We start from the raw sequence: 12,353 nt of genomic DNA on the forward strand, positions 1-12,353 counted from the left end.
AATAACCGTATTAATATATCAGAATCGATGAATCTTGTGATTAAGACGAGGAACAGGTGCGGAAACCTCGGTAATCGTGGGAAAGGAAAGGCATCGAGCGACGCGGGAAAATAAAGCTCTGCCGCGCGCTCCGCACCTTCGCGAAGTAGCCGATGGCTCGATGAGAGAGTTCTCTCGGCTAAAGTGCGGAGAAAGTGCGAGAGCCGCGCGAAAAAGCAAGCTGTTGCAAAACGTGCACAGTTTGGAATCGATTTTTACGCCCACGTAACGGCGTCGACCGCGCGCGAATTCGCGAAACTGCAGCGTGCGCGAGGCACGTCGGCCTTGGGTAATCGACTCTCCCCGCGTGCACGCGATGACACACGGGTGCGCGAATATCCCGATCGCTCATCGATACGACGGAATGAACTCCGTCCAGCATCGTCCTCGCGCGCGACGAGAGTGAAACTCCTTTGCTCACGCATGGACGAGCGATTTGAGATCCATTCGATCTAATAAACCTCGGGCCGTTGACTTTTCGCATTCCTACGAGACGAATCACGACAGCGGTTCGTCATTCGAAACGATTCCAACAGAGACCCGAAGGAGAGATACGTTTCGCGCGTAACACGTGCGTCATTTTTCTCACGACGCGGATCTGACGCACGAACACGTGCGCACGCACGCACACAGGACGCGCGGATTCGCGCGCGCACGTTGTTGCGCAGTTCGCAAAAGCGCTGGGAGGAGGAGGAGGGGGGAAGGACGCGGCGGTACACTTGGCGTGAACGAGCGCCGGTAGGGTGGATGGCCTCCTCGTCCTCCGCGCGCACTCCGCCGTCGTGCGTGTGCATCCCCAACGGGCCCCGAGCAGCCATCTCTATCGCCGGCAACGTTGTATCGCACGCGATGCGCCCACGAAACGCCACGAAGCGTCGTTCATCGCGCGCCTCACGGCAACCCTGCCTCGGCTTACTCATCCCCGCGACTCGGAAGAGCGCGCGATGATATTCGCGCGCGCGCGCGGGAGAGATGGCTCCGCCAGATTTATCCCGCGCCTCTCCCCCTTTACCTAGGCCGCGAATAAAAATACGCCGCTACCGATTTTCCCTCCCTTTGACCCTTCGCGTATCGCTGGGGTGCCTTCCAATCGAGTTTTACGATAGCGCGCTGTCTTCTGCATCGTGCGTCATGTGCAACGCGATGCGTCACATTGGGTGTCCGATACACTTGTAGATACGAGTGTGTGTGCGTGTTCTTTGTTAAAAGGATTATTTTCATTCCTCGTATCATACTTTGTCCCTTATCTTCGAACTTGTCTCCTTGCTGACCAATGCTATGTAGGTCAGACAGACGTAACAAATCTCGCGAATTTTATGAGAGATTGATTATTAATTATTATACTATGATAATGATAGAGAAGGTAATAAATTTGTGAGTTCTTTACAAAGAAGCAATTTGATACACTTTCTATAAAGAAGATACGTATCCTTATACACATTTTTAGAAAAAAAAAAAATCCAGGAGGGAAGAGAGAGAGAGAGAGAGACAAAATAGTGCTCCGATTTTGAGGTCAGTACCCGCTATCTTTGAGTTCATTACAAAGAAGCAATTTGATACACCTTCTATAAAGAAGATACGTATCCTTATATACATTTTTGGAGAAAAACAAATCCAGGAAGGAAGAGAGAGAGAGAGAGAGAGAGAGACAAAATAGTGCTCCGATTTTGAGATCAGTGCCCGCTATCTTACGCACATAAAGACTCGCCAGGACGCATGGTGCCCTCTAGACTAATGCTATCGGAATTACCCCGTCGTATTCTAAAGGTCGTAAAAGGGGGGAAAGGGGGAGAAAAGGGAAGGATAGGGGGAAGGACTGCTGCGAAGTTCTCCGGAGCACGCCAAACCAAGTTGCCGAGGCAAAGGGAAAGACAGAGAGAGATGGCGGGAGAGCATTGCCTGCCGACCGGCGTAGAAGGTCTGTGACCTCGGCAGTGGCTGCGCCACGCCGTGCGCCGTGTGTACCCGGCGTGTACCGTTTCGGAGATGATGTCACTGTCACCCTACCGTGGTTTTTGCCAGTCGTCGCGAAGCGCCTCTCTCCATTCTCACCTGTCAGTCGCGTCTTTCAATCGAGCGCGACATCGATACGCTCTTATCGGTGCGCGCGCGCGTGCCTCGCGCTCTTGGCTCGTTTACCCTTTTGTCGGCCGCGTCACCCGGTATAATCTCGCGCGGTACACGACACGGTGTATTCCCGTTTCAGAGCTGATGTCACTGCACCTATCGAGGCCCTTGAAACCCGCCGAGTTGCCTCCTGCCGAACGACTCGTGTCCTCGCGTTTATCGCGTCTCGCCTTTTTTTTAGACGCGCGTCGATACACGCGCGGACACTTATCAGCCCCATCGTCGTTATCTTTTCTATCCGATACGCCGCGTGGAAAGGGAGGCGGACGCGTAAGTCGAGCCGCGCGGATTTCAGCGGCGACGATTGCGCGCTTTCCCAGATGGTACCTCGAATGTAAACTCACTCGTAAATATTCATGCATTCATTAGCTAGATTGAACGATCGACTGCGCGCGAATACGTACTTCGAGAGATATATGTATTTTCGCCATAGATTTATAATCCGTACCTCGAAGAAATATTCCCTTCATTAAGGCGCATTAAGGAGATTGTCTTGAATTCGTTTGCGTTGAAAAATATCCGCGTTGCATACCGGCCGATATAAAAAGTTAATTAGCGGCGTATTAATAAATGATTAGTCCTACACACATATATCTTTAAATTACATTAATTGTCAAATTCATGAATCCCGAAGCCGGTAGGGAATATAATCTTGAGAAAATCAGTCTTTGAAAAATACGAAATTCTATATCGAATCATTATAAAAATAGCGATTAATTATTTATAATATTATTGCTAGTTGCAATTGCTGCCGCCGAGGATGCGATTGACCGATTTCAGCTGATCCGTTCATCGAGAGAATAAAAGACCCACGTGCGATCTCTCGGATAGAAAATGATGAGATGCACACGGAACCTTTCGCGCTCGAAAATGTCAATTCCCTCCCCGTTCCTCGCGCATTCTTGGAGGCACGCGATCATCGGGTACCGCGTGGTCCACGCGCGAGAGGGACTTGTAATCCTCGCTCTCTCTCCTGGATCAATACCACGTGACCGGTGCGGCGCCGGCGGCCAGCCGATGTAAACAAAGAAACGTGCGCGCGGCGAGGCTGCCGCGCGCATCGATTTTCCTCTCCGGCTGCTTGGCTTGGCTTGGCTTGGCTTGGCTTAGCTTGACGTGACTTGGACGCAGGACCGTCTTCTTAAGACACTTGTCTGATTAGTCACATCACATGACATCCAATCGTTCGAACAAATGTAATGTAAAGTTCTCTGTTCGAAAATAATGAAAACATGAAAGATAGAGATTCGAGATGTCAAAGAGGACCGACATTAATTTATGATGTATGCCAACAAGGCTGTTTTGCACACAATAATAATATTCTAGCGATATGAACGATATAAGCGAATATAGGTAACTTAAAGAGAGCGTTTACTATTTTAATCATTTCAATAACAAAATGAAGAGAGAATTTTGAGAACTTATTTTGTATTAAATAAATCAAGAAAAAGTCGTGGCGTTTCAGAGGACGAACGACTGTCGTCCATTCAATTTAAATTACAACAGCCCTTCGTCAACTCGCGCCCACGCGAGAGTTGCGTTATGACGCGCCGATTGGTGTAGAGAATGACGTAAAACGGGATTGTGTGCAAAAGCGTGGTTGTTTCCGTTACTCTCTGCTTGTTTCGTCAAATACTCTCGCAATCAGACATATAAATCTGCCCCTAATTCGTCCGTTCATTCCTAACACATCGCTCTTTCTTCATCTTATTGATGATTATTAACGATTGTCATCTTTCTATTTGCAGGCAAATGCAGCGGTGGTCTTTAAGTGCGCTTGGCCAGGCTGCTTGGAAATCAAAGCGACCGTCGTGCTCATCGAAGAACATGTACGCCAATCACATCTGGGGTAAGCTAATACCCTAGATATAATACTCTTAGCGCGTCAAATGCGTTATCTTACTTTACGAAGATGAAGTGAAAGTGCACTCAAGCTGGTCTCAGGCGAAAAAAATCGTTGACATTATAATGGTACGATAGTATTAGTGTCCTCCAATAAAGTGCAGCTCTTTTAAGAGCTTAGCTTGTAACGTATTATTTTATTTTCGAGCACTATTAATGATGAATAAGATTATTATATCGTGTGAATAACATATATGTAACATTCGCAAATGAAGATTTGATGTATGCTCTTCGCGATTTTAATCCTTCTCAATCAACAGATTTACCTACAAAATAACACGTGAATCAAAATAGTGATTTGTTTTGCAGTCCAAAAAAGTCAAAGGGATGCGACGAGGACATGTCCGTTCACGAGGAAGACGATATGTCCGTTCACGAGGAGGAATTTTATTACCAAGAAGTTGCTGTGGATCACATGAGCTCGCCTCCCACAATGTCTCATCGGGATATGGCGAGACCGCCGCACGAGGATCCAGAGTATCAGAAGCAGCTTCGTCTTGAAGCGGCTCCTACCACGAGTAACTACATCGAGAACGTGATAGTTGGTGTCAGGGAACCAAACAGCGCGTTTACGATCTCACAATCGCCGGTGGGTAATCGCGCATCGACCTATAAACCATCGAATCACACGATCTTTTGACATGTGTTTCCTCTTTCTATTTCAGGGTACGCCCAACAAGCACATCAAACTGTCCCCGCGGCCATTGCAAGCGTGTCACCAACAAAACATGACAGCGTCCACGGGCAAGCCGTCCTCCCCGCGACGAACGCGCAGCGATGTTAAAAAGTGTCGCAAGATCTACGGTATGGATGCACGCGACCTTTGGTGTACTCAGTGCAGGTGGAAGAAAGCCTGCACCCGTTTTTGCAGCGAATAGGCCAAGCGTCCGCCCCGTTCGTACGTCCGTGGGCGGAAACCCTTGTCAAATCGACCTCAGAGTTTGCCAATGCTACGTTGAACATTAACATCAACTGCCAAATACCAATCATCGTCGAAGAAAGCGAAGCGTTGAAAAGGCTTTCACGATCTGGAACACGAGGCCGCCCCCGTTATTGCCGATTGTTGTAGCGAAAACGTTATATCCTGTAGGATATTACTTCACCAGTACCACTCATAAGAAAGCAAAGCTCATCAAATAAGCACCTCTTCCTCTTGTTTTCCATTTTGTTTTCCGTCGTCGGGACGACAAACACCAGTTTTGGAAAACGTAAACGTCACTCTACAATGATTGGCGGGTGGTTCTGAGGGCTGATATTCGTGTATGAAGTAACATCTTTCTCAGTCTAATTAACTCGTAGAGGGAATTCACGATGAAAGGTTTATCTGAACGATTTCTGCCCGTTCGTATTTTGCATTTGGCAAACTCCGACCGAATCCCTTAGCCGTAACGAGGGACTTTTCGATTAATAGGTAGCGAATAATTGGCGTGCGGAGCGAGGCAATTTTAGACTGTTGCATTCTTTGCGTTCTCAGAAGAGAACGCGAAACACGGCCTCGCTCCCAACTTCGCCCGACAATGAGAACCTTTTGGTTCGATACGTATTATACGAGATACGCACTCGGAGTGAGCATGCATGTTCTTCGAAGCGTCGTTTCCCGAATCGTTTCTTAGATCACTGCAATAGATCTTCCTTCTTCCGCCAAGAGCGCGATCGTGACGCGCTCTCGGTAATGACGGAACTAGAGGCGTCGAGCCTCAGGGATGCCGATCCCTGGGGAACGATCGAATCTAACGGACGAAGGAAAGACCGGCGAATCGATGTTCGGTCTGACCGATGTTCAATGCTAAACGAACGCAGACAGGCAAGTTAAAGAGTGTCGCGTGAAAAAAATAAAGCTACTATTTGTGATATTGTATCTAAATTTATTGAATCTGTGCCGCGAATCGAACAGGAAAGCGCAAGGATGGGTAAAGGCGTAAAGAAATGAGAAAAAAAAGAGAAACAAAATTTTATACACCAATTATACTGCCAGATAAATAATTCAAAAATTGTTGTTCAAACCTCTCTCGCACGTTAGAGAGGCATTATATGTTGCACGGCATGCGTCGCCGTATACCGGGCTTAGCCTTGTTAGCCTTCCGACGACCTAAGACCGTGTTCGCCAACAAAGGAGCTGCACGCGCATATTGGGGTAGGCTACGCAGTTGAATCGATCGATCTATTAAGATCTAGCGAAGGTCTCGCTCTAGATGACACATTCACGCAACGACACACACACACACACACACACACACAAACACATAATTGCGCGCGCAAAGAACAATGTGACATCATATTTTTGCGTACAGCCTACATCATTTCTTATACTCCTTTCTCGCTTTGGGCCATTCGCGGAACGATTTATTCATTTGAATATTATTTTAACGATTATTTTGAAATGTATATTTGATCTCGATAATATTTCTAATATACTAATATCCAATAGACATTTACAAATTTTATATATTGACGAATTTAATGAAACAATTTTTGCAAATAAATGACATGTTTTCAAAGAATTCGACATCGCTTAGACTCATCCTTACAGCTGTATTAAATTATAATGTCAGAAACAAAAACTTATATGAATCATTTTTCTTGTATGTATAAAACAAAATTTTCTTCGTATATCAGAAATTATAATCCCATATACAATGAAACAGATTTATTAGAAATTTTCTTTGTATTTATTCCTCGTTAATAAATGAATAATTTAATTTTCACATGTCCTTTTGATAAAACTATACTTTTAATAAAAATGGATGTATAATCGATAATTACAATATAATAGATAATTATTTATAATCACTTATTTGTTAATGATATACGATGAGGAAATTTCATTTATTTACACTATAAGATAAACTTTATTATTTATCAAATTATAATTATCCATTAATTTATAATTATATTTATATTTCTAAATATAAAAATAATATATTATTTTTATAAAATAAAATATTAAAATTAATATATTATTAATATATTATTACTAATATATTAATAAGATAAACTTTTATATATTAATTATATAAATTTTTTATATATTATTTATATAAGTATTATATTATTTATATTGACGATATGAAAAAATTTCAACATACGAGATAATATTTGTATAATTTTTCACTTCTGACATTATAATCTAATACAGTTGCAAGATAAAAAGCAAATTTTTAAAGTTTTAATGCAATAAATAATCGAAGTATTTCATATTTGATGGAAGAAAATCGCGGTGAGATAGATGTCGCATTAAATACTATATTAAATGGTTAAAAATAATTAAAAGCGACACGCATACACTCGCCACAATAAAAATTTCTTCCAATTTCCCGATCGTTGTTTATACTTTAGTATAATTATCTTGTATATTACATCTTATGTATATTATGTGTATTATCTTGTATATTTCAACCCTCGTTTTATATAATTATTGAATTTAATGTGCTAAGGATTAGTATATTAATATTGTTTATTAACGTCTCACGGGATTTAGATTTTATCAGCATAATGAAACATCATTTCTATTGACAAAACTCAAATTATGATTTGAGAATATAACTCGAAAAGAAATGAATAATTCTCGTAAAGGAATCGGTGCCTTTGTGTTCAAAATCATAAGCATCGCGTTTGTCAGTATTTTTCGATTTTTTAATCAATATATCATTGCATCTATATTTAAAAAAGAAATCGCTCTGAAGTCGTTAAAAAAATTATCAATAACAGCGATTGTGTTATTTAACACGTAATGTTGTCGTCGCACAGAAAAAAAATTAATTTTTTTGTCTCTCTAAATTCGCTGTATATTATAAAACACGGCTAATTATATCGAACTGTGCATTTTCTCGAATCTTACCGCGTTTTAGACTTTATAAAATAATATTCACAATTGAAAATTATTACAGCGAGCACTAATGCACTGTTGAGAGTGCTGATCATGTTAAAAAATTTTACACAGCATAATATTCACAATGATAGACAGAGAATCATGTACATAAAATACTCGCAAAATAAAACGTTAACATACAAGTACAGATAGCATAGAAAGTAATTGCCGTCCATGTAGGTTCCCTCCTGCGATCAAAATTGTTATGCTCGATTAGTCGACAGTCTTACCAAGGACAATATTTAAACGGAAACTGCTAAAGAGAAAGAGTGATACTATCACTTAATACTTAGTTATTAGCATAATTTTTCCGTCGTGGTTTTACTCTGTGCAATCTGTACACATGTAATGCATATAATGTTAAAAAAGTGCGGCGGTAACATTGAAGTTTATAATATTGAAAAGAAATTGTTTTTAAGGTTTTACACAGTTTTTATCGAAGAAAATTTTTTAAAGATATTATTTAAAAAAATTTTTTAAAGTTCTATGTAGCGTTGTTTCATTGACAGAAATATTTGTTGAGGTAATTTTGCTGATCTAATTCTTTAAATTTTATCATTTTTATTTATTTTTATTCATATTTTTGACTGTACATTTTGGGTCATGTATATCTTTACATCCGTTGCTGAGCATTTCTTAATTAAGTGCATCATATACAATGCATCGTGACTCAGAGTTGTATCTAATAATCTGACATCTGCGTGAAAGATTAAATCTAGCATTAAAAAATAAACTACTAAATTATAAATATGAACTATTGGTATAAAGAGATAATTTTGGAATTTTTAAATCAATAATCACAAACATACACAAAATATTCGGATACAATGTGTGAAAATTAAAAAGTACCAGAATTTCAGATGCAAAGGCATATGTGACACTGAATGTAGACGGATATTGAGAGAACATTGAAGCAAGAATCAATCGCCAATTTAAACCATTGACGAAACGACAAATAATAACGCATTATATCTAATATATTTCGCAGTAATAATAATACAGTCTTTTAGCTGTTCGTTTAAGGCTCCAACTTCGGGTAAAAATGCGGCACGGTGCGAAATCGCTACGCGTAAACTTGTATCTGTCACACATTTGGCAATAAATTCCCGATGGGCTCGGAGAAGTTTGTATATGATTCATTGCTGATCCCCGTGCACAATGATAGCTAGAGCCGACAGCTAGCCGTGTTAGAAACTCTCTCGACGGGTGTCGCGTTGAAGAGAATTTTGGCGGATACCTTACGTGGGATGGCACTTCGCAAATGTAAACAAAAGTACAAGTTCTTATTAACTGTGCCATTACGTATGCCAAATATTCTCTAATAAAAAAAAAAACGAGTGAGAAAGGAAAAACTCTAGAGAAGAAAGGGAAATCTTACGAGCGAAGTAAGGGAGGAAGGATGGAATATGCAAAGTTTCAAACATTCGTAACGAAAGCTTTACAGACTTAAAGATATCTCAGGTTTATTTCATACGAATACGTATCAACATACATTGTTGTCCCGTTCGAAGCGATCGATCGATCGATCGAAATACTTTTTTGTATCATTCTCATGCTCGATCAGCAAAAATATCGCTGTTAACCCATCGCTTCGAGCCGGACGACCGACTGATGAACATTGAACGTTACAAAGTGTAATATGTATTCTTCTTGCAATGTTAACGTCAATATTATTTAGTCAAATTTCCTCCCGTTGCAGCGGCTTGGGACACTGTATAATATACATAGAATCGCATTTAATCGGCAGCCTGAAGATTTTCGAGATCGCGTCGTGGTCCTATTACCACGTACAGCCTAAGCTAGATATTCCCCGTCAGCGATAAGCAACAGAGATCCCCCAGCGCGAAATATCTATTTGCAAAGTATTCTCGATCATCGCCGGCTCTCTCGAAACCGTTCACGTTCACGGGTGCTCAGGGGCTGGGAGGAGAGAGAGAGAGAGAGAGAGAGAGAGAGAGAGGAGGAAACCGCCGATACCTTGTTGAGTTGTGAACGTGCATCTCATTTGAAGCCAGTCACTGCACATATATTTATGCGTTCGCGGTATAATCTCATTCGGGGATTCAGATTATAACCGGACTTTCGATCGATTCGACAGGCGGGCCAGTTACGTGAGCGATCAGGAGGTTTGGTAGTCCCGTTATTCGCGGGGCCCCATCGGGGAAGACGATCGCTCCTCGGGATTAATATCGGGAGCTCTGTCCAGCACGTTTGCCGAGATGCCGAAAGAAGGATTGTGTTTCGCGGATTAAAAGCTAATGGCCGGGATTATCATACCAAAACGATCTCATATCGATTTAATGAACTGTAATTTTCATCAGTATGTACGGCCGAGCCATTCAGAAACGAGCGGCGGACCGTCGCTGTATTGGCAGATTTTATCGCGATGAAAATGTTGTTAATAACGCGAACGATAGAATCTGACGATGCGCGACGCGGGAGAGAACGTGAGGTGTTTATATGAAAAATGATTCTTTCAAATCGTAATGTTTTTTTTTTTGCTCGGCCGACCGTACAACGTAAAGACATATTATTATTATAATATATTATATTATATTATATATATTATATATTATTATATATTATATATTATATTATATATGATTACATTATTATATTATTATCATTATTAATTTTTATTAATTATTATTATTCATCGTCGTCGTCATTTTAACACTATTATATACTAGCGTCACTCATAGTACGTTAAGTAATATTGTTAAAGAGCGAAATCTTTATTAATATTATTACGTTAGGTGGATCGTTAATATTACCCTGCGTTAAAGAGGGTATTTTAAGAGAAGGATCGCGCGCGTTCGAAGAGTGATTCAAAAACATCGAGCAGACCATGAGATTAGAACAATCTCGCAAGACGTGCAACCAGCGACTCTATCATTCTTATATCCGTATATCGCTGCAAACAAGCTTCTATTTATCAATAATGCGTATAGTTATAAATGCTGTGATTATGTCGCATTATTTGACACTCTCGATTATTCTGACTGAAAAATTACGATGTGCAACGTTAATTACATTTGAGTGTAAATCTTATCGTTAAGACATCGTAATAAAGGTATCTAACAAAACCATATATCAAGTTATTGTGTGATTTATCTCACCGTGTATATATATATATATATATATATATATATATATATATATATTCTTTTTTTTCTCATAAGACACGCATTCTCAAACGTGTAAAGTAAATATATAAAGAAATTTTCTACAAAAATTGTGATATATGTAAAAAGATCACGCATAATTTATATATATATATAATATAATATATGTTACAAATTTAATGTTAATCTTATCTTTAAGAATCTATTTTATTTATTTATGCGCGTATACATTTGTTTCACTCTTTCATGGATATAATTGAGATTTAATAAGTGCGAGAAATTTGTGAAATTTAGATATGATAATACTTAATTTGCGCTAACCGTAAAATCATAAGAGATTAAATATCGGATCCTATTAAATTTCTCATAGATATATTATGACGCTGTTTAGTAGACGTCAAATCTTTAATAACGCAAACACAATCGGTAAGAATGATACACTATTATAAGTCACGTTTGATAATAAGTACTTGATGTTTTTCAGAGATACGCGCTGTGAGATCTCACAGTACTATTGCTCAATGCATATTCACTTGCGGTAGACTTGCGTCTGTCACACAGATATCACCAAAAAGTAGTTCATATTCGTCGCCGGTCGGTACTTCGGTACTTATGCGATAATGAGACATAATCGCAGCTTCATTCTCGCCGCATAACTTTTACATAACTAGATCTGTATATAGCGTAGCTAATTCGAACACACTTATATTTATGCGACAAAAAAGAAAAGAAAATATTTCAGACATCCAGGTTGTAGTGATTATATAATCCGAATAAATTCTCAATTATAAACTATCCGCTGGATATATGTATATGTATCCTGAAAAAAAAGCAAAGTCTAACGACGACATGCCGAATCAGATTTACAGATCGTATATACTTTCGTAAATGTTTCTATACAATTTATAAGAGAAAGCACAAAAGAAAAAAAGAAAACAGGCGCAGAGATCACTCGCTAATAAATGCATATCTTGCGGATATAGAGACACTCGTTATTGAATCAAATGTACTTCGGAAGCATAAACGCATCGCGACCGTACTTTTATAGCAGAGATGCCTGTTGGATCACTATACTGCCGAATCTTTGTATTTTATCCGTTCGTCGAAGTTCTTCTTTGTCGTATTTGTAAATCGCGCAGAACGTAGCGCGGCAACGAAGTAACTTGCAATCAATGCCGACGATAGTAATATAAAAAAAACAGATACATACAAATATATATATATATATATATATATATATATATATATATATATAACATATATAATATATAATATATAATATACATATATAA

At 39.8% G+C, this 12,353-nt stretch overlaps 1 protein-coding gene across 4 annotated transcripts in view; it reads left to right on the forward strand.

The window, feature by feature from the left end:
- The window catches only part of LOC105253154 (zinc finger protein 395), an 81,139-nt gene extending 74,401 nt beyond the window's left edge, over positions 1-6,738 (forward strand). For all 4 annotated transcript variants that reach the window (XM_025407709.1, XM_025407710.1, XM_025407712.1 and 1 more), the window contains 3 exons: positions 3,915-4,015; positions 4,378-4,657; positions 4,734-6,738. In XM_025407709.1, coding sequence (XP_025263494.1) covers positions 3,915-4,015; positions 4,378-4,657; positions 4,734-4,946 — 594 coding nt within the window. In that variant the 3' untranslated portion in view covers positions 4,947-6,738. The remainder of the gene's footprint in view (positions 1-3,914; positions 4,016-4,377; positions 4,658-4,733) is intronic.
- Positions 6,739-12,353: the final 5,615 nt, after the last annotated feature.

The sequence above is a fragment of the Camponotus floridanus genome, unplaced genomic scaffold (genome assembly GCF_003227725.1).
Source record: "Camponotus floridanus strain SB8 unplaced genomic scaffold, Cflo_v7.5 scaffold184, whole genome shotgun sequence".
NCBI lineage: Eukaryota > Metazoa > Arthropoda > Insecta > Hymenoptera > Formicidae > Camponotus > Camponotus floridanus.